This window comes from Pocillopora damicornis, chromosome 8, assembly GCF_964200805.1.
Source record: "Pocillopora damicornis chromosome 8, jaPocDami1.2, whole genome shotgun sequence".
In the NCBI taxonomy this organism is placed as follows: domain Eukaryota; kingdom Metazoa; phylum Cnidaria; class Anthozoa; order Scleractinia; family Pocilloporidae; genus Pocillopora; species Pocillopora damicornis.
In genome coordinates this window covers 11,278,785-11,302,595 of record NC_142677.1, presented here as the reverse complement: position 1 = coordinate 11,302,595, position 23,811 = coordinate 11,278,785, and the positions used below count along the sequence as shown (strand labels likewise).

Below are 23,811 nucleotides of genomic sequence, written 5' to 3'. Positions count from 1 at the left end.
TGAAATCGCTGTCCTTTTTCTGATGGACATGAAGCAATCCGGATTACATATTAACCATGGGGAGTTTCGTTCAAGTGACAAGTTGCGATTTGCATGTGGATAATAAGTTGTTTGAAAGGTGGAATTATGACATTATGATTTCATTAAATCTTTTATTTCGAGCTTTGTTATGATTTTTTCTTTATTAAGACATGGAAGGAAACATTGATTGACTCGATAGCACTGCGGCGGTGATAAGTCCCTCCTCGCATATCGTATGCAAATTTTCTAACAGTTTTCTGACTGTTTTCAGATGATTTGGAATATCTTAATTCCTGTCACAAGGAAATGATAACTGCCCGAATCTGTTCTTTGTGAGGAGATGCCTATGTCGTTCAAATTGCTATTCTTCCAACTGGGTTTTACATGTAGTACTGCCGCTGACAAGTTACGATTTATACTCTCAGATTCTCAGTGTTTACGAGCGTTCAATTAATGTTTTCCTCTTTTTTTTTTTTTTGGTTGTTTTTACTTCAGAAAGCGGAAATCTGCTGACATATAAGAAAAATATCTATTTCCTGTTTTCTTTGGAGCGACCGATGGAAACTTCATGGAGAAATACAGCGTCACGCCATCGTGATAACGTACATGTTTATGACAAATGACCAGTGTGAGGATACTTTCCTGTAGATCAGCCGACTTCAACATGTTTCATGCCTCGAACAAGCAGCCGTTGTTACCATGGCAACAAGAGTGCTGCGACCTTTAAAAAGGGCATTTTTGTGCATTCCCCCTGAGTGCCTAACTGCATGCAAAATTTGAAGGGGGGTTGAAAATTTCCATTTCCCAAGATGTCTGATTCTTACAGAGACTCGTTCTTAAGCTTGCCAGAAAGAACAGTCGCCGGGTCTCGTCTCCAACGTCGCACCATGGACTCGCTAAGTCCATAATCTCAAGCGATTTTCGAGCTGTTTCCTACAGCTTCAGCCTCCGCGACAACTTTTATCCTGATAGCCGTAGTATACGAAGAGCGGCATGCTTTTGGCATGATGAGAAAAATAACAGTGACGAAAGAGATACTCGATTGAAACGTTAGTCAGGTTACAGTAACTGAGAGTATTATTGTGTTTTTACAGTTTCGTAGTAGTATTTACATCTTCACTGACTCGCTTTTTTTTCTTTTTTAGAAAGTAACATGTTGTAATATTGTCAATTCAACATAAACAAAAAGTAACGTATTGTAATATTGTCAATTAACATAAACAAAAATCTTCGCACAGGGTAAATATTCATTTGTGTTGGTATAAATTATTGCGTGACTAGCTTATGATATACATGGGGTAGGGGGAAACACAACGTAAAACCTGGGCTCCTGGCAAAAAGTAATACCCAAGCGTAATCTAATAACCGAAACAGTTTACTGGTCGTATAAAATCAAAATAAACAAGATAAGAGTGTTATTTTTTTGACAAATTGTAGTGATTTATGCCACTAAACGGTGGCGACAAGTAGGCACACCATGTACATTTCATAGTCGCTAGCAAGTAAATTTTGCCGGACTTTGAGTTCATCTCACGATAGAACAACGCAAATACACAAGGAAATTTTAACAGTAACTTTATAGCCATCCTTTTGTCTTTTAAAAGCTAGAAGCTCAATAGATTCTGTCATATCGGTCATTGTTATAACTGTCTTTGTTTTGATGCTACTTTTCTACATAGAAAAAGTATGTCGGACACAAATATTCACCAAAAAATAAATATTTCTTTGCCAGCTTCAGCGCTCTGATTGGCCATAAAACCATTTTACATGAGCGTGTATAAACACGGTTTTCGTTCCTCTTTCATTAGTTATTTAATAAAAGAAATGTAAAATGGATAAACTCGATAAGCTGGAAACCACTCCGCTTCGCGTCGTGGTTTCCTACGCTTATCTCGTGTTCTCCCAACCTCCCGCGTGTATAAATCAGGCTATGTAAACACGGAAACCATTTTACATTTCTTCAACAAAACATGAAAGTAGGAGAGAAAACAAATTTTGGGGACTTGCTGCTGTTTGCTGATGCATGTTGACATTAGCTCTTAAGTTACTTCTCCGCTCAGAGTTTCATTTACATGGATACGACACAGATTGTAGGTTCGTTATCTTTCGTTGGGTCTTTTAGTGACATTTTGTAATTAGATATAGATAGACATTTGTGTCTATTTGTTCGTATCTGTAATCGCATGGGCCCAAGGGCAATTAAGGGTTAATTTCCCGCGTATTTTTTTCAATGTTCACCCAAAATTGCCCGAGTCGCGAAACAATTAAAAAATGTTTGGAAAACTTTGAAAATACAGGTGAAATTAGTCTCAAATTGCCTGAGGGCACTTGCGATTCCTTGTTTATCACAGAAAGGGCAAAATTTTTGAGGGAATTGCATTCGCGCACGCTTACGCTATCCGTGCGATGAATCCCTTTCAATGCCGCTACAAATGTCAAAACAAATGTAAGTGATCAATATATACGATGAACCTTTGTCATTGTTTTCCTCATCTGGTGTGATTAAAGCCATTTTTTACTCGCCTTCTTTCCTCTTATTAATATCATTCAATATATCTTATAAGACGTTTTGGCGTCTTGTATCGCTGAGTATTTTTACGATTTGAGCTGTATTTTGTCGAATCCGCAGGGTAAGTCAAATACAAACAACGATTTTTACAATTATTTATGTTAATGTAATTTTTAGAAGGCGAGAAAAGCGAAGTAAACAAAGAAGCGGTTTTTTGCGTAATGCTCGCGTCGGATTGGCTCATGAGACGTCAGCTTGTCACAAGGTGTCAAAACGATTCAAAGTTGAATTTACTCTGAAATCATGCATATTTAAAAGTAATACAAGTACAAAAGTGTTCGTTTTTCAATGAATAATTAATCGCCAGTAACAAAGCTTTGAATCTACCGGGAGACATACTCTCAAAGACAGGGATGAGCTCTAAGAATATCAAAAATAATTTCCAAAACTAATTTTCATTTTCATCATCCTACTCAATCACATGGCGACGACACTTCGAAGGAATATATCGCTGTCGTTACTTGAGGAGCTAAGGGCTGTGAACTAAGAACAATGGTACAGTTGTTAAATACGGCACCAGAGAAGGCAAGTGAAGCCAACTTGTCAAACAGGCTTTTTTAAAGTACAAAATAACCAACTGTCCAAAAAATCGTACATGATCGCAAGATATTTGTTCTCTACTTTGTGCAATTGAATGATAAGTTGAGATATCCACATCGCTTCTGCAGAGCCTCGACTTCGCGTTCTCGTATCTCAGTTTTCCCTCTACGCGTACGAATATTTCTCACGTGAGCTATTATGACGCTTAAAAACAGTAAAATCAATTAACGGCTCATTTGATCAGTTAGTTTCGTGGTACAATGGGCATCTAAACTTAGAGGTCTTCATAAAGTGCCAAGCGTTCCCTTCAAAATGCAACCTTTGTTAAGGAACATTCTTACTTTGGTAGTAATCATAGTTTTCGTCAGTGAAGGCCAAATCGATGCAGTGAGAAGTCTCGAAGAACTTTACGGTAAGTTTAGAGATGTATTTTCAATTTCACCAAATTATCAATTTGGTCCATTTTTCCCGCCCGATTCCGAATTTTGAATCAGTTCTGTGCATCGTTGTCGAAGGACACTAAGGAGTGATTGCCATAGTTTTTCTTTTCTTGTAGGAAGATTTTTCCCACATTAAGTATGTGATGTTCAGTACTCGTTCTCTGTGAATGAAAGGCTGATTCAGTTCGAGTAAACTATTGGACCGATGACAAAATTTTCTCTCTGAAACAATGCTTCAACTGAGCCCATGGTTTAATAGATTATTAGGAGAGTCATGTTTGCTTTTCTCTTGCAGTGTTTTGTAACATTAGATCGAAATAGCTAGTACTGAATTAAAGAAAAATTATTCTCGTGAAAACTTCCTTCTAACGGTTTCAACGAGCTCTTGCCATGACGTAATGTGAAAATCACTGAACTCAACTGAAGCTTTGCTCGAGAAAACTTCGTCTCCAAACGGATGTTTTTCTAACACGAGAGCAAGAACAAACCAGAGAAACGGATAACGTGTGACTTCTCTGATATTGATCAAATTCCGGTTTAAAAATTGACTAACAATATTAGGTCATCAACAGCCAATTTGGGCACTATTACGACATTGCACACGTAATGTAAAAGTTTACGAGACATTTGCGCGCGCTATTGTTCCCTCATATTTCGTTTTTTACTCTTTTTTTTTTTCATGTAAATCACGGGCAACATATATTAATCACCAAGCGGGAGGTCCGTATTGGGAAAAACTGAGCCCGAAGGTCTCGGATGCTACTAAAGGCCGCCACAATTGTTATCATGGCCAGTAAAGCGTCGCTTATCATTTCAACATCGTTTTTTTCCCTTTAAACAGGAACATGCGACAACGACGAAGGTTGTCTACTAAGTCACAAATGTGTAAACAAGAGATGCCAGTGTAGGGATGGCTTGGTCGGAGATGCATATAGCTGCAAAATTGGTAATGACCTATTTGTTTATAGCCTTCAGAGCGGGCGTAATTTTGGCGAGCGAGTGCTTAATATCCTCTGTGACAAGTATGGCCGCCATCTTTGATTTTAATGGCAGCGGTAGGCTGAGAAGAGAAAATAATTTGTGCCAGGGGGGTGAGTGACGGTCACAAATGAGGAGAGGGTTGTGGGTGGCGGAGTGAATATTACTTTTCGCCTTTTCCAGCCCCCCCCCCCCCTTCCCCTTCTCCATCCTGCTGTCTCTATCTCCAAATCAAACATGGCCGGTTGCATAAACGATCTCGAGTTTCTTAAAAGTTAACGCGCCCAGATAAGACGCCTGCACTGCACGCTAATTTGTTTACTTCATTTGATACTTGCCAAGCTCCAGATCGGAGACACGTGGTTTCGATCTCTAGTTGGGTCTAAACGGCGGAAGGGCGGAATGACAGAATGGCGGAAAATTACCCATATCCTAAAAGACAGAATGGTGGAAAATCACCCCAAATCCTAAACGACGGAACGGTGAATACAGTATTTTCCTTTGGGTGGGGGCTACGACCTGTAAACAGAAAACTTGTATTATGTTAACCAGGCGATAGAGATACACGGATTTTAGGAAGCCATTTACATAAGAGAAACCTCAATTTAAAAAAAAAAATCAATGAAGAGAACATCAGACACTCAAAGACGCGATTACGCTAAAGGGGCTATCCAAATAATCTGACGCTCTGACGCTCGATCGCTCTGACGAAGGGCTAACGCTCGAAACGTCAGCTTCTTACTCTTTACGGTGGCCAATTTCCGTTTTCAACTCAGTTGTTAACACTAAATTACCTGCTATACTCTCCCACCGACCCATCACCACAGTTTCTTTCGAAACTTACCCCTTTACCTAAATAATCTAATTGAAAGAATTCTCACAGAGGTTGATTTCATGGACAGGAAAACAACACTCCAGGAGAAATACAGAGTGCAACTAACCACATTGCCTTTTGTTACACAATATAACCCATCAGTGATCAGCCTTGAAAAAGATTTTATTGAGCAACTGGCAAATTACGGAGAAGCAACCAAAGCTTCAGAAAATTTTTAAAGAGCTTCCGATAGTTTCATGTAAAAGGGGGAAAATCATTTAAAGGCATGCTTTAAAAGGTCTCAAAGGTCTGAAGGTCAGCTACCTCGAAAATAGCCTAACCACGAAAACAGCAAAAGTCGGGTCAGCCTGTTAGCCTAGCAAATACCTCGACAACCACAAAATCATCTCAAACAAACTGAACAGCCAACATAATGTTACACATTACGAGGAAAGATGATTTTTTTAATATTTCATTTCCGCGGAAGTTATCATCATGAGGGGAAAAAAGGACAAAGAAAGATCTCACTCACTTACGTTCACGACCAGAACACCGCTATGATATAGCAAAGGAAAAGACAAGAATGAGTGGGAAGTGTGTACCATTATTCCGTCTTTTAGGATTTGGGATGATTTTCGACCGTTCCGTCTCTTAGGATTTGGGGTAATTTTCTGTCGCTCCGTCTTTTAGGATCTTAGGTAATTTTCCGCCGTTGCGTCCATTGGGATGTGGGGTAATTTTCCGCCGTTCCGTCTTTAGGAATTTGGGTAATTTTCCGCCGTTCCGTCTTTCAGGAATTGGGGTAATTTTCCGCCGTTCCGGCTTTTCGGGCCACCCCTATCGTGTTGTGCTGATGAAAGGAGTACAAAGACCTTATGCCCATCTCCTCCCCTCCTTGGATCAGAAATGGATAGTGAACTCCTGGGGATCGAGGATGCAATTAAGTCACTAAAAGATATCTGCAGAATTCTGCCGTGCAGCACATTATTTTTTAATTCTAAGTAACGTTGATAATTCGAATCAAATAATTAAGGTTCACTTATTTTGTTAGATCATTTTGTCTTATGTTTTCCTTTTAACCAGCGGACCCGCCGTCATGCAAAACGAGCAAAGACTGTCATAAAAAGGCAGCTTGTGTGGAAGGAAAATGCCGTTGTATGGGTTATTTTGTAGGAGACGGCAAACGTTGCTTAGGTAAGGGACATTCATTTTGAAATAGAGTGTGTTTCGATTGAGTATCGTGAAACGTTTAACAACCGTGTTGCAGTAGACGATTTAATTCTCGAGAGCTTGTAGATCTGTGGTGCTGACTAGAAGGACCGAGAGCGGAATTTGTGTAGGTCTTCAAGCATCGCAAGATTGATTGACAATCTTTTCTCGAGGTCAGCAGATGATCAGAGATCGAAATTCCACGATGAACCTAACGAAAAAAATTGAATATGTATCCACTCACAATATGACAATTTTTTTTTTCCAGCTGCAAGAGTTGTGAATTGTAAGACAAAAGATTATTGCGGAGATAAAGGGTCGTGTGTTATTCATCCTCTACGTCCTGAGTTTGCCGTCTGTAAATGCTGGATTGGATACGTGTTTAACGACAAGCAATTATGTGTCGGTGAGTCACCATGTGGGGCTGTAATACTAACATATTGTCTGAGTGAGGGAGGGGAGGGTCGTACGAGAAAATATCTGGCTGAAGGTCCGAATCGAGAGCCAAAACTTTTCTTGTTCATCCCAACCTAACTCAGTCACTAGGCAGTTTATCGCGAGCGACCGTTGTTCCTTCTCCCTCGTCCTGCTTTTTGTTCGCTGTTCGCGGGGCCTCGTGGCTTTTTCCAACCCTGCGGCCAACACACGGAATTTTGTCTCAAGGTTTTCTCTGAATTCTACGGCGAATTACAAACAATCTAAAGCCTCTTTTTTTAATAATTTTTGCGGCGCGCTGAATGAAACGTTTAAAAAGGACTAACCGTCGAAAAAGGACACTGATTTTTAAGAGCGATTTTACAAACAAGCAGCATTGTCATTTTTTCTATAATTACAGAAAAACGTTCTTCCTACTTGAATAAACTTTTAAGGTGTCGTGGCAGGCAGGAAAATATGTAGCTCGAGGTAACTAAGTACTGAGCGTGCGTAGAAATAGAGCAAAATAGTTTCCCCTCTGCTTCGACGTCACTGATGAGTATTTTATACGATTGCCGGTTTCTCTCTTTCCTCCTTTCCTCGCGCATCTTACACCCCGCGAGGTCGTGTAGCTTTCTCAGGCCCTACTGGTGCTACCGTGTACGATCTTCATACGGGAATTTTCCAACTCTTGAGACACTGCCATTTGTATTTTCCAATCTTTTCGAGTCATTTTCGGCTTTCTTGAAGGGCACAATCTTTTTTTTTTAATTTGGGACAAAGCTTCTTCAGAAATAATATAGACTAGTTATAGTTCTCACTAGAGCTGCCCCCGCCCTACAGTACCATTTCCTTTTTTTTTTTTTGAGTTGGGCTTGTTGTTTACAGTTGTGTAGTTATGACCATTTGCGGGAAAAACGTTGATACCTTGCGGCCGTGCAAGCGATCAAATAGAGATTTTTTTTGGTTACGATCAACCGAAAACACCTACATTCTCTCTTCTCCAGTCTTCCTCTATACTAGGACAAATCTCGTGTCAAAGACGCCGATCCTAAAAGTCCTCGCGCGCGTGTCTTTTTACTGGCAGCCCATGACCATTTGCGGGAAAAACGTTGATACCTTGCGGCCGTGCAAGCGATCAAATCGAGATTTTTTCTGGTTATGATCTACCGAAAATACCCACATTCCCTCTTCTCCAGTCTTCCTCTATATTACGCGGGGAGTCCTAAGGTGCCTCCTCGGGTTTTTGGCCCTCTGGGGCCAAAAACCCTGCGGGGGCAATAAATGAACGTCAAAGTTTTACAGTGAATGTTACTTGGCATGCGAATTGCCTGAAAACTTCATATTTTCATGATTCGAACCAGCTGAAACTTGAGCCGTGTGCCTTCAGGAAGTATCAGAAGTTTATGAACCAGAGAGAGTTATAATCCTCTGGAAGTATTCAACGGTCCTTTCCTGTTAACCCTTTCACTCCCAATATCTCCTTAGTAATTCCTCCTACTGTCTGTCATCCAATTCCTGTGATGTTAGTTGCGAGAATGTGTCATGAAAACAACTAATAATCCCATCGTTACCGTTATTTTTCATTATTCTCATCACTTGTCTGTTTGATTTTGTAAGGAAAAATTCTATCTTGGTCACTTGGAGTAGTTACAGGGTTGAGGAAGATAATTTAAAGATCTGAACGGGTAAAATCTTGCAGTGCAGAGATTCGTTAAGGATTATGGCCTTAATTCATTTGTTTCAGCGCCAAATATACCATGTACAGACGACAAAGATTGCTCTTCTAAGGCCAAGTGCGAGCATGGACTATGCGTTTGTCAAGGAAACCGAGTGGGAAACGGCCGCGAATGCAGAGGTAACCAGTCAAGTAGACAAATAAGAGCGACGTACTGATGCTTATCGTCGAGTCTTTGTTGCTCAGTGCTGCATTTCGTCGGGGCGGGTAATCTGAGGGTTTGAGGTTTAATTCCGCACGAAGAATATTTCCTTTGTCTCACTTTTATGACATAACGATAAAACATCCCTCTCATTTATCAAGACAACGTTCTCCATTTCGAGTCTCATGAGAAAAAAAAGTGAATTCTGAATTTTTTAGACGCCAAGGTATGCACAGGGAAATGTAACACAAAGAAAACTAAAGGTATTAAGTGTCTCGTTGATCCAATGATGCCAGGAGAGAAAGTCTGCAAATGCCCACCGAATCAAGTTCACACGGCTGGAAGTACCAGAATATGTGTCCGTAAGTCCACTCTTGATTGACATAATTAATTTATATTTGGGTGTTTAGAAATATATGGGAAGGGGTACAGTACTCTGAGGCCAGAGAATTTAATTTTCGAAAGTCGGGAATCCATTTAAGTAAGTTTTGATCAATGTGTATCAATATTTTATACCTGAGAAAGGGATATTCCCTTAAATCCAGCTAGAAGGCCGGTTTTCCTTTTTTTTTTTTTTTTTTTTTCGCATTTCACATTTTCACATTTTTTTCACATTTCGGAAAATTTAGCGTTGTAAATGGACTATATTTTGTTTCCCAAACTATTCCATATAACGTATTAAGTCAACGGTTTCTCGCGTAACCTAACACCGCGTAACACAACGAGTGACACTTCAAAGAATAAATACATATGTGTCCGAGAATTAATTTTTCGTCTTTCTCGAGATGTGAGCTTGGGACGTCTCTGCTCAAACTCCTTAATTGCAGCCCAGGGTTGTAAGATTGTATGTAAACGCGTTTTATTTTTCGACCACGGTTATAGCGTCCCCCACCTCCATGTAAACAGGCCCAAAAACTCGTCGTCGACCACTTGGGGAGGACGAGTTTTTTCAGGTTGTGTGACCGTGACAGAATTAGTGCGCATGCTCAGTATGCGCGCGAAACTGGTCCTGGTCTTGGTCCTAGTTCTCGGATCTGAAGGTCTCTAATACTTACACTAACAATACCTATGTAAACATTACGCGCTTCTAATAGTTGTAACATGAGTGCAAAGCTGTAACACCAGTTCAAATTACAAATAGCACGCGCGCTGCCAAAATTTCGTCTGTCCTCACTTTCTGTGATGCTTTTTCCATGTTAATCATTATCAAGTAACGACAGATTTCTTGCGCAATTTGATTTAAATAAGCGCTTGTAAATTTTCAGGACTACAGATTGCACTCGCCCGGGCTCGTGTAACTTTGTTGTACTCTGAAAAATTTTACTCCTACTCACATACACCCAATTGCACCCGAAATCATGTTATTACCTGGGCATGTTTTTCTCGAAATTTGTTGCAGCCTGCATGACTGACAAGCAATGTAAAGGGGATGAGCGCTGTGAGGATTTTGAGTGCAAGAAACCTGGTAAGACTACCGTTTTAGCAAATCCAAATTACTTTAGAATTTCTGAAAGTGTTTGTCCGTGTGAGAGGGGGGAAAGGGGATTACTTAAGTCGATTTTAGCTTGCTACAAGCCGCTGGCCTCTCAGAACCCCCTACCCCCATTCTAGCCTATAGTCTTCTTTGGGCAAATTTAATTCTGGCAATTCCAACTCAGTCACTTTCTGTAAATGCATCTACTTTATGGAGCCTTTTTAGAAGGTGGTTCTTAAATGAATTGACAAGTTGTAAACTTACTCATAAAATCCCGAAGAAAAAACCTAAAATTCAACCCTTTTATAATCAATCCAGTCGTGAAAAAGTGACCCTATCCATCGACACATCCCCATTAGGCTATTAAAACGAAGTTTCCCCCCCCCCCTTCCTTCTTTGAGGGAACGACCGCTTGGCTACGTAATGTTCTGTTTGTTTTATAGATACTGATGAAATTCCTACATAAATAAAATTTTTTAACATCACTTTCCGAGACTTCCTGAATGTTCTTCAAGCTCGGAAAAGTATCGATGTGAAAATTTGGAGAAAGTCACCGGTAACAGTACCGTCTTCGCACCTCAAAGCCATTTTGTGAGTGAAATTTCAAAAGAACCGGCGCGCGCCTGAGCAAGAAGCTCTCATGTAATCGGCTAGTCATGCTAGTAACCATAGCGACACCAATATCCTCACACGTGAAAGATAAAAATAGTAGCTTCACTGCGCGCGATGAAGATATGATTTTTTAGCAAAAGTAAAAATCCTGGTATTTCATCAGTATCTATATAATAATGCTAAATATGCTATTCAAAATTTGCAATGGTAGTTTATTGTTCCCTGTCAACCGTTAGTATCAGTCGGCTAAATAACTGTTGTTTTAAAACAGATTTACATCCGTGTGATTCGTCCAAGGACTGCGATAGAAATGCTGAATGCCGCGATAAAAAGTGTCACTGTAGAGAAAAGTACGCCGGGAATGGACGTAATTGCTCAGGTATAGCGACAGTGGGGAAGTGTAGGATATCAGAACCGTCTCCTCCTATTCAAACTTGTGAGGCTTTCACCTCTTGTATGACGCTAAGATTCTTGCAAAGATAAAATACATACTACTTTGGGTATGCAGATTTGCTTGTCTAGAAACATTTCCTGGCCTACTTAAGGCTCTAAAGTTAAAAAAGAATTGTTTGTCTTCTGATTTAAATTTTGGACTCCTTCGTTAGAAAACTCATTTACTAGTTCAAACAACGTAGAAAATAAATTTTAAACTAGTTAAATGAACCACAACAGTTAACTCGAATAAAAATTTCGAGACTTGGTAAAATTGCAAACAAAGTGGTAACAACTTTGCGCGAACAAAAGCTAAAAAAAATCCAACTAAAGTTAAAACAAACAGCAAAAGTACCAGGAAAATGTCCACTTCAGTTTTCTAATGTCAAGGTTAGAGTTCTTTGACGTGATTGGCTATTCGTGACTAAAAAAGGGAAGACGAAGGGGAGAGAAAGATAAAAATTGTTATTTGAAATCTAAAAGCAAAATAAATTTTCTACACCCCCCCCCCCTCCAGCCCCCTTCCTTATCAAAATTTCCTGTGTCCTTCTCTGCAACGAATGATAGTTAATTTTTAAAGCTACATTTTCCAAGGTAAGGATAGGTTGTTTCGCGAGAAGATGTGCACCTTGATAAGTGCACAAAATTGAGCCACTTTTCCATGTTATGAAGATGTTAGGCTAAAAAAAAGTCCATATAATATAGCTTAACATTCGTTTTCGTTTTACTGTTGATCAATCTCCTAGCTAGCCATGCAAACGGTCAATAATTCAGTCAGTCAATCAGTCAGTCATTATTTCAGTCATTCAGTCAGTCAGTTGGTTAATCCATCAGTTAGCCAGACAGTCAGTCATGCAGCTGGTCAGTCAGTTACCCGGTCAGTCAGTGGATCAATCAGTCAGCCAGTCAATCAGTCGGTCATTATTTCATTCATTCAGTTAATAAGATGATTAAACAACTGTCAGCGATTCAGTCGGTTAAGCTGCCAGTTAGGCAGACAGTCAGTTGGTCAGTCGGTCAGATAGCCGGAGTGTGAGTGGGTGAGTCAGTCCGTCCGTGGGTCAGTCAGTCAGTTACCCGGTTAGTCAGTCAGTTTGATAACGAAATAAACTGTCAGTCGTTCAGTCGTTTAATCTGTCAGTTAGCCAGAAAGTCAGTTGGTCAGTCAGTCCGATGGCCTCTGAGTCAGCCGGTGAGCTAATCAGTCAGTCGGTCAATGAGTTACCAGGTCAACAGGTCAATTAGGTAATTAGATAAACTGTCTGCTGCTCACTCGTTTAATCTGTCACTCAGTCGGTCTGTCAGTCAGTCAACCAATCAATAAATCGATCCGTCATTATTTCATTCATTCAGACAATCAGATAGTTAAATAAACTATCGACCGTTCAACAGGTTAATCTGTCTGTGAACCTTAGTCAATCACTGCAGTTAGTCAATAGTCATTCAGTCAGACATCAGGGCAGTTGCTCAGTGACTCAGACTGACCGATAGCAGAGCCAACAGTCAGTCAGCAAGCCGACGAAACTAGAATAATCGATAGAGAACTCCTCTTTCAAAAAACGTGCTTACTTTTTATGGGTCTGCACCATTTGATTTGCGATTTGAAAACGTTGGGTCTTCCTTCTTTTTCGTTTCTTTTCAAATGAACTATCACTAATTATGGTCAGAATGCAACTTGAGTCTGTTACTTCTTTCATACGATGTAATGTTTTAATTCCATTGTTTTCTATCACAGAGTCCTTACCGTGCCCAGTCGCACATGAATGCGATGCCAACTCCGAATGTATTTTACATGACAGGCATCGTTTTAATCCTTATTGCAGATGCAAATTCAATTTTAAGAAGGCTGATAATGGCGCCTGTATAGGTAAGATGTTACATATTTTTGAACGATAAGTAGCTGTTGTTCAGTATTCAAATTCTTCAATAGCGCTATTTATTTGAGGCCCATTCGCCCTGGAATTGATAAATTTGAAAACATTGTTTTCATTTTGAAACTTCCCCCAGCATTTCCATCCACACCGTGCCGGATAAACTTCGCCAAATGCAACAATTATTGGTGACAGAAACGCTTTACATTTGCATAATGGGAATAAATCAATCATTTCGTCAAAAATTAGAAACAGTGATCTCGGCATTTTCGAAAAGCTACATTTTCGGTCCGAGTTGGTGTCAGTGGACGGTGCTGGTGTTGCGCGATGTTGATGAGTCGTCAGTGTGCATCTCCAATTTATGAATCACTGTAACAAATCCAACGTTGAATGTCTTTAGTCTTCTTTTTTTCTGTTTACATAGAAGAGAGGCAGATTACCACTAGTATAGTGTTGTAGATTTTAAGATTGATCATCAAGGATGTACTTTTTTTTTATCTATGGATCATTATTGTCATTTTTTTTCCCAAGAAATTACTGAGTGAACATTTGAAAAATGTGTGCTTTAGTGGAGAAGTTCGCAAAATAGTTGTTGACAATCAATTTTAATAATATGATGGACCAAAGTTAAATTACTTCGGGACTACCTCCTCCCTTGCATGAATTTTTATGTTCTAGTTAGTCAGACATCTCTTCTTCTCGTCTCAGTGCATATTTTTTAGCGCGGGGGTTTCAAATATATTTTCCGAGGTGCATGAGCAGAACACATTGCAATCAAACAAACATAGAAGACTAATTTTTAGGGGCAACATAACGTGTATTTATCTTATCTCCATTGTATAAATGCAGATATAGACGAATGCAAGGATCCAAACGCTTGCCCAGCTAAGCAAAAATGTATAAACACGCCTGGTGCCTATGAATGTCATTGTGAAGAAGGATACGAGAAGGGAGATGGCGACGAGTGCGTGAGTAAGTACCACCGAAACTTCCAATTCGAGATTTTTCGTAAAGGTTTGAATAATTTAAATCCCTGATGCTGACCAGACAGTTTACTGACCCAAAGGTCTGCTGCTGCATACAGAGCAGTTTCTCAAAGAATTTTCGATCTCCACGCGTTTGTAAAATCGGAACGAGAATTCTCTGTTACCAGTTTGGTTTATTCAGGAACCTACCGCACACGCTTTGCTGGAATAGGGCAACGAAGTTCCCATGCGCAACAACAATGTCAAGCTACGTTTTGCTGTGAACAATTTTCTTCTCGTGGCTAGTTGTCCTTGCGTTCATCCGACTTAGCTGACTCTAAGAGTATTGCAACGTCGAGCTTTTCATTGAAGAGGTCAAGAAAAGCAAAGTTCTTTTTGCTCTTCTCCAGTTTAACAATGTGATTTACCTTTATAGAAATGAAATGTAAATGCGGTGCCCATGGATCTAAGTGCGACGAAGACGGAAAGTGTACTTGTAATGAAGGATATGAAAAAAATGGAGAAGGAGTATGTACAGGTAAGTGATTACCTTTACTTGCCTCATCATAAAGGTCTTCGAGTTGAGATAAACGTATAAATTTCTGTGTGCTGCGTGGCTCTTTGGTTAAATTAGAGTGCATGCGAAGTGTCATGGCTTTGAAGAATCTCTTTATGATATTGGTTTGTTCGTTGTTTGGAACAATAGCCGCAGCAAGATTTGTTTAGTAAGGGTGCATTTTCCGTGCAACAAGAGAACGAGAACACCAGAAAGAAAACTTTGTATGCTCAGAAGTTTTTCAAGGAATTTCTATTAAGTTGCGACAGAAGATAAATTTTATTCTGTTTGTGCTAAACAGCCTTCAGCTGTTCAAAAGTTAGCTGTGTAAAGAGTCTGAAAATAGCAGTATCTGATGATTTAGGCTTAACAGGCGCTGTTATATGTAAACCTTAATCATAATTTGGGAATCGGGTATTTTGTTTGTATGAACACAGTATTTTAATTACACCCAGCTTTTCAATCTTTACCTTGAATATCTATTATACTTATAATGAAAAGAAAACTACACGTTACCTCGAAGATATAAATTTTATGTTCGAGTGGCAAGAACAATAACTCACTCGTTCGCTGCGCTCCCTCGTGAGATATTGTTCTTGCTACTCGAACATAAAATTCATATCCATGCGCTACCGTGTAACATCCTCCATTCATCATTTTCTTTTCTGTTATCAAACAAGACATTAACGAGTGTGCCTCTGGGTCAAAGTGTATCGGAAGTATGTAAATCAACCAGGGGGACACTTTTGCTTATGCAAAGCGGGATATGTGAAGGCTGATAAAAGATGCGTCAAAGAACCTCGTAAGAATTTGTTGGCATAATATGAGTGTTCTTGTGTATGATAGCGTCCTCGTGTGACTTGACCTGCTTCCTGATAAGGGATACCTCAATCCTAGGTTTCACTCCTTTTCGTCAACTAAAATTTATGGTCATAGGTGATGCTTATTAGGTTTTTAAACTGTATTAGTCTACGACTCTTGCGATAAATAAAAAATTTGAAACGTCACAAGCACTGATAAGCAACGAAACACATGCATTCGCCTTCGTGGAACTGCTTAGAGCTGGTTAATCAAGTAAAAGTGGACATCAATAACGGTAGGGGATAAAATTCGTATTAAAAGGCAGGCATGCAATATCCTCTATCTATCTTGAACAGAATGCAAGTGCGCATCGCACGAAGAATGCTTCAACGGAAAGTGCAGGTGCAAGACAGGATACAAGAAAAATTCAAAGGGGATGTGTGCTCGAAAACGTAAGTACTGTGCACAAGTCCAAAAACGCGCGAACGGGTCAGGAAGAATATATCGAGAACTGAAAGTTCTAGACGTATCTTTTTAATTTGGATGCTTGGACTCTGAACTCCAATTATGCAGGGGCTCTTACTTTCCTAGTATGAATTTCCATCTGTTCGCCATTTGGAGGATAAATTATGTTGAGATCATTCGATTGAGCCAATGGTGTTCTTTGTTATCAGAATGTATTTCAAAGGGTGAGAAATATGCGTTAACCAGGAGCCCATGGGCTGATGACTTGACAATCTTTGATCAAATTATTCGTTTTCTACTTTTTAAGGCTCTGCTCGCCAAGTTGCTTCAGGCCACTCTGTACACGTCACCAGTCACCTGGGCACCCTCGGCCTCGTCCTTACACTACTTGGGCGCCTGGCCGTTACAGCATGAGGAACCGCGCCTACTGCTTGCTTTGCTGCTGCATGCTCATTCTTTTAACTTTTCTCTTTTTGTCTTACAAAAAATCTGTATAAAATTATTGTATTTGTAAGAGATACTTCTATACGTGGTACAAATCTATACGGATGATTCAAGAAAGTTTGAAAAAATATATTTTTAATTCCTTACACTGATATCTATCCTTTCAAACATAATTTTTCACGTTCAAATAACTGTTTATCTGAACCTCATCAATTGTACTCTTTCACTCGTTGTTTCATCGAGTTTGTTTTGTGTCTCTTCAAAGATTTCTTACTATTTTTTAACACAACCATCAAGTCCTCTTGTTATCCTAAATAATGTGAAGTTACGTTAAATTTTTCCTGATATTTGATGTCAAACATTACCAGAATTGAACTTCTTACCTTGTCAATCAATAAATTTGCTTCGCTTTGCTCGCTTAAAAAAATGTCGTCTTTGATGATGTTTTGTCTGTGTGAATTGATCTCCAGGAAGACGTGAGGGAATATATATCGCACAATCTCAGCTGACTGAAAATCTCCCTCAGAGGATGAAATTGTTAGTCATAATGAAAAGCAACGAGGTCAATAGCTTACTTAAGCTTTTAAACAACGAATAAGGCTACATCCCTTTAAAAAAAATCTCATTTTCGGAGTAGAGCGATTTATTCAGGTTTTCGATTGGGTTATACTAATTTAGGACTGGGGCTCAAAAGAAATAAGTATGTTCCAAAACAATTACACGTGAATAGCGTAAAACGCGCGCGCTGATTGGCTACTCAAACTCCGAATATCGTTTGTTAGTATATGCCACTCAGGTTGTTATTCATCTCTACTTAATAATTGCTAATAAAGAAATTTTCAACTACAAATAGTGCATTTCTAGTGTTCTTATTGGTTTATCGACTCATATCCTGAATCACCTTATAGAAATACATTGCACCAACTGTTGCGGAGCTGAAAAAAGGCTCCGCTAAATATCCAAACTTTTCGCACTCGTCACATACAAGACTGGTTACCGCCAAATCAGCGCTACGCGTCATTTTGGTTATTTACCATCTCATTTTCAACGCGCGCTCATGGAGTAATCAGTTAACTATTCACTTCCGAGTAACACACGTGGGATTTGCACCCAAAAATGTTATAATCGTTGCAGGAATGAATGAGTCCAAATCATCTTTTTGTGCTATATTATCTTACTGCTTTAATGTAACAAAAATAACTATTCACCTTAGTATCGGTGGTTAGCAGTGGATATCTGCTTCGTTGCTCGGTTAATATCCACCTCCAGCCACCTCCACTTCAAAAAATAGGTAAATAGTTGAAAACATAATTATGAACTCGCGGGAACAGTAAGAAAACCAACAAGCTTTTTGGCTCTAAACTTCTTTTGTCTTGTGAACATTCCTGGGGTAGTTTGTTCCTGCTAGGGACTCCGATGTTTCCAGAGAATTAAAAGATTTGTTTTCGCGTTTGGCATACCAAGGTTAGCCGTCTTCAAGATTGTGATTCGACCAGTACGTCAAACTCAAAACGATCTTAATGATCTCAGCAACCCCTTTTTAAAGACTTATCTCTGACATGAGAGTTGACCCAGGTTTTTTCCTCCCGCTTCACATGAAAAGACAGGAATTTCTCTGAGGTTTTGGTATCAATGGTCTGCAATACGCCAACCTCATCAACTATGCGACCTTTCGAAAGTCGTCTTAAACAGACCTGGAATAATCTTGTCCTGGATTTTTTATATCTCAATGCGATTATTCAAGATGTTGAGAGAAATACCACATTCAGAGCAATTTAAAGGTCTTCGGAACTTGATAGCTTTGCAATGTTTATTTGTGTTTGAGTCAACTGAGTAGATGTGCACCCAGTTCAAAGGAAGTAAGTACGCTAGCGCTTTAAGTTTTAAAAATCTCAAAAATATCTTCTCAACTTCAATCTCCTCAGAACAGTTAACTTGGATGCAGTTTTCCTCGCTCACGTCGAGTCATATCTTACCTGAGTCATTGAGACGTACATCATCAGGAAACTACTAAACGACTCAAGTAACCAGTTTCTTTCGTCGCGCTTCACTTAAATGCTGACATAGACCTCTGGAAATTGACTGACCGACTGACCTTCCCTCTAGAATTCTATCTTTGTCAAAACAGATTCTTTCTTTGGTGATGATCACAATTATCTGTGTCAAAGCTGCAAATTGTAAGTTTTCTTGACTTCTTTTTTAAATATCTTTTCTTTGGAAGTGCTTTGAGTATTTTGAGGGTTTTTTGAATTCCTCACTAGTTCTGAGCATCGTTGTTGAGCAATGTTATGTTAGAAGTCGGGGGCTCGGAAAACGACGCTTTTCAGCTTGCATGATGATCCAAGAAAGTTTGAAAAAATTATATTTTTAGTTCCTTACACTGATATCTACCCTTTTCAAACAATTTTTTCGCATTAAAATAACTTTTCATCTGAACTTCATCAATTTACTTTTTCACTAGTTGTTTCATCAAGTTTGTTTCGTGATTCTTCAAAGATTGGCCTGCCTTAAACTTGTCACTCAGTTCAACTTATCCTTACAAAGTACATATCCCAAACGGGTGATTAACATGCAATAGAGATATTTCGCTGAGCCAAGTTATGTTCTTTAGATAGTATAGTTATAATCAAAATAACTACTTCTATGGTATGGTACGTTGCTCACCTACAATAACTGCTACATCTGTCATGTCTAACCTACTAACTAAATGAACAAGAGCAGTAGGTCTAACAAACACCAGGTCTATCCTCAAAAATGTGTCCAGAATAAGGAAAGTATCAAGGCAGGTTTGTAAATCACCATCCACAGCCACTGTGTATTCTGGCAGGCCTAAAGCAATAAACAACCAGCAGCCTTCCATCCGCTTCACCATGGAGACAGAGAGAGACAACAAACTCGCCTTCCTAGACACCGCAGTTTTAAGAGAACCTGATGGTCGCCTCACCACCAGCGTATACAGGAAGCCCACGCACACCGATCAATACTTAGCGTATGATTCACATCACCCTCAATCAGTAAAACGGGGTATTGTTAAGTGCCTTTACGAGCGCGCCAAACGTCTCGTAACAAAACCTTCCGTCATTTCCGAGGAGAAAAAACATCTGTCATCCGTTCTGGTTTCTAATGGTTATCCTTTTTCTTTCTTGCAGAAACTTACCAAGACCGGAAAACCAAACAACAGTGCCGAACTCGCCAACGAGTTCAAAGCTACTGCGGTTTTACCTTATGTCAAAGGTCTGTCCGAACAGCGCTGCCGCTGCCTACAACAACAAGGCGTACGCGCTGTTTTCAAGTCGGAGACTACGCTAAGATCTCAGTTAGTACGACCAAAAGACGCTGTCGCCCCGGCTAAACAAGATGGTGTAGTTTACAGGATTCCCTGTGAATGCGGCAAGGTGTACATCGGCAAGACTGGAAGACCTATGCAAGACAGAATTAAGGAGCACGATCGAGACATTCGACACGCCCGTACCGAGACCTCCACCGTTTCAGAGCATGCCCACAACACCGAACACAAGCCACCCTAAAACGAAGTAAAGTTTATTGATCGTGACCCTTATTACTACACGCGCAAGGTCAAAGAGGCAATTCATATAAGACTTCACCCTAACAACATCAACAGGGATAGTGGAATAGAAATTCCAGAAGCGTGGATGCCCACGATCAAAAAGCACAACAACAGGAGAGCCATGTGACAGCGGACCGCCGAGGGAGCACATCACTGAGTGAACAGAAAGGATCGAAATGCACCAATCAGAGCTGTTGAAAAAACAACTAATCACAGCAGGGCATCATGCTTTAAAAGGTCACACATGACCAGTCGACCTCATCGCCTGAAGAAGACTAGCAGTATGCAGTCGAAACGTCGCGATCTACATCACACGTGACTACATCGTGAGACAAACGAAAAACTTAGCTTTTATTTTTATTTTAAGGTGGTTTAATTTTAAGGAAAAGAAAATCAATTGTTTCTAACTTTGTTCTCAGAGAAAAAAATTAAATTACATAAATAACGAGATATGTAAAGCTCTCCGCTTTTGGCCAATAGAAGAGGTATATTGAGCACTACAACACTAAACGTCACTTGATACCCTGTCTCACCGAACCCCAGTCACTTACATAACATAAGAGGCAAATCACCATGGATGTTTATTGTACATACCATTAGAATCATCATATACATAAGCTTCACAAAGTCTCAAATTATTGGTTTCTCAGAGTCTAATGTAGAGATATCTAGCAGTGATAGTTCTACCGTAGTGTACATGCCAGCCTTTGTGATCAGAAATATTTGCCTCTGTGAAATTTCTACAAAGGTAATTAAGGAAATCCTGACCACACACATAAAAGTTATCTTCCAGGTAAGGACCCTGAATAAAATTTAAAAAGTTCTTCTGTAGGATAATAGAAAGAACAAAGTGAAAGTGTAAACAAACAATTGATCCAACAAAACTCACCAGCATAGATAAGAAAATGATTAGCCTGTGAATCACAGCAACGACTCCTAAGCTGAATGAAGACATGAGCAACATAAACTACCTCCTCTAAGTCTAGTCGCCACCAAGCATTAGCTTGGCTGGTGGTAGAACTACAGCTTTAGCCACTTGAAAACAGTGGGTTAGGGTTACCATCCACTGCTCTTGACAAACTGCATCACCTAACGTGCTAAACTGAGTAGTTAGTTAACCCTCAGATAATTTGATGCCACCCGCAGCAAATTTTCACAATCATGGTATCAGAACAAATTACATAACAACTGCCTCATTAAACTGCCTCAATAACACTGCAGAAAGACAAAGGTTATCACTATGCAAATTTAAAGAGCTGGCTAACCCTTGCAAACATCTAAAATGTCATCATTTAAGACTGCCATGAAAGTCCCTCTAGAAGATAAAAAGCCTTTTCTGCATTTGCAAATATAGTAAAATGTAGGAAACTTGTCATTCATATATTCTCTTGTGCATTCTGAATTTGGAGGACAGACAGTCTGCAGTTTGCATGCATCTGAAAAACATAAAAGAAATCAAAACAGAAAATTGGAAAGATAAAATAGCAAAAATAATTAAACAAATAATAGACCACTCAACATTTAGGTGTTACAACCTGTATCAATGGTTTGACTGGCAAACAGACAAATGATTGAGGAAAACAAACCAATCTACTAAATTAAGACTTCACATTGTGCAAAATGTTTTAGATGGGAAGTCTTAATTTAATGTAAGTCTATCTGAATTATCATATCAAAACTTTAAAATCTGTTCCTATCATGCTCTTCACATATAAAGGATATTGAACCCTCTATATGGGGTGAGAGTAGAGCATACAGGTATATTGGGGATGAGGGGGCAAATGTCAGAGCTTAAAAAAAGTAAGATAATTGGAGAAATTGTGAGTTTTGTGTGGGTTTATATGCAGAAAACTGAGTTCCACTATTGGTAGGAATATGGTGACAAGAAAACAGCGGTGTTAGATGTCAAAGGGATCTTCATGAACATGTAGATTCTAAAATTGTCTACAGCTACCCACTCAGAACTTGATGTCTGGTCATAAAATAACAGGCCTTCATTCCCAAAGCTGCATGGAAGTTTTTTTCAGATCGGCAGTCAAATTGTATAACATTGAAGTCATTGATGAAAACAGAATTGTATGGGGTTGCTCAGGTGATAAAATTAATTTGTGCACTGTAATTGGTTGAGAATTTAATGTTACAGCTCCTTAAATTACGCAGCAAAAGGTGATAATGATAATTAAACATTAATTTTCAAAACGTGTGTTGCACGAGTTCTTGGTGTAGAAACTCACATAAGAATAAAAATTCTTCATCAATGATAGAACACTACACAAGTAGGGGAGGAATGGAATATTTTACAAAAGAAAACTGGATACATGCTATTGCATTTACTTGGATAAACTTCAACTTCACAGAAAGACATTTCGCACTGAGTCTTGGGAATGGATCGAAACAAAGAGATTTCTACCAAAGGGCTGTTGGTTACAGCGGATTGTTACTCGTCCCCTAGACAGATAGGTTTAATTTTACATACATACTTTATTAGTATTCCCCAGGGGGCTTTCAATACCAAACAGCAAAGAACATTATAATAAAAAATGAATAAAATTATAAAAAGCGGTCAATTAAACTAATTCTCTAGCACGTGCGTTTTCAACTTTATTTTGAATGATGCTAAAGATAACTGTTTAATGTCTTTATCTAAATTGTTCCAAATGTTGACTGCTCTATGGAGGAAACGTCACTGGCCTGACTTTGTCTTGAAGGAATATCAAGGGGTTCTCTGTTTCTTGTGTTATGATAGTGAATAGACTTGCGTCTTCGGAGAGACTCACACAAGTATGTGGGGGCTAGGCCCTTCATGCACCTAGACAGTGTCTCTGTAGTGGAGATGCTCATTTACCGGTAGCCATTTGATCTTGCGTAACGCAGGTCCTATGCGCTCAGATTTCTTGGTTTTTGTGATGATTCTGCACGCGAAATTCTGAACAACTTGAAGCTTCTTGATGTTTGTGCATGGCAGTTGTGTTTGACCAAACTGTAGAGCAATGGAACAATTTGCTTAGGACTAAAGTGGAGATAATCGTGCGTAGAGTGTCCCTATCAAAACTGTTCTTTACCCTGTTTATTTGACAAAGTTTGGTCATGCACGATGAGATAAGTTGATGGATGTGTTGATCATAGATTAAGTTGTTATCTAGAATTATTTCGAGATCCTTGGCACTGGAGACAGGTGTGATCTCTTTCCCCAGGAAAGAGATCGCGATTTCGTTAGGAAGCCTACGCTGTAGTTGTTGTGTCCCGACCATAAAGAACTTTGTCTTTTCAGGGTTGATTAATAGTAGATTTTTACAGCACCAGGCAGCCACTCGTCTTAAATCTTCTTTAAGAACACGTTCTGCAGATTCGGCATCTTTGACTGGAAAGGATAAGAAGATCTTAGAGTCGTCTACGTACGACTCGAGATTGCATACTTGTGGAGTGAGAGGAAGATCACTGATATAAATACAAACGAAAGTGGTGACAGTATGGCGCCCTGTGGTACGCCATGGGTGATAGGGGGAAGGGTTTAAATGTAGATGTGCCAATACGGACCACCTGTGTTCTGTTGGTCAGGTAACTCTCAAACCATTTCACGGTTTTGTCTCAGCTTCTGTAATAATATAAAATGGCTAATACTGTCAAAAGCTTTTGATAGATTTAATAGCATCCGGGCTGACAGTCCCTTATTGTCCATAGCATCAAATAAGAAGTCGCTGATCGTAATACTAAGAGTCTCTGTAGAATGGTGTTTACGATTTTCTTTGAAGCAACGG

At 39.4% G+C, this 23,811-nt stretch overlaps 1 protein-coding gene across 2 annotated transcripts; it reads left to right on the top strand.

Annotated features, from left to right (window-relative positions):
* Window positions 1-2,875: 2,875 nt before the first annotated feature.
* LOC113681800 (uncharacterized) lies at window positions 2,876-16,912 on the top strand. 2 transcript variants are annotated; one of them, XM_089181078.1, is made up of 13 exons: window positions 2,876-3,115; window positions 4,412-4,516; window positions 6,446-6,556; window positions 6,840-6,977; window positions 8,733-8,843; window positions 9,084-9,227; window positions 10,265-10,330; window positions 11,223-11,330; window positions 13,119-13,250; window positions 14,104-14,226; window positions 14,656-14,757; window positions 15,933-16,028; window positions 16,349-16,912. In XM_089181078.1, exons 3-13 carry the CDS (start codon window positions 6,520-6,522, stop codon window positions 16,453-16,455), a joined length of 1,164 nt encoding a protein of 387 aa, XP_089037204.1. In that variant the 5' UTR covers window positions 2,876-3,115; window positions 4,412-4,516; window positions 6,446-6,519; the 3' UTR covers window positions 16,456-16,912. The 2 variants fall into 2 exon arrangements, with proteins under 2 accessions (XP_089037204.1, XP_089037203.1); XM_089181077.1 differs by lacking the exon at window positions 2,876-3,115 and adding an exon at window positions 3,149-3,542.
* Window positions 16,913-23,811: the final 6,899 nt, after the last annotated feature.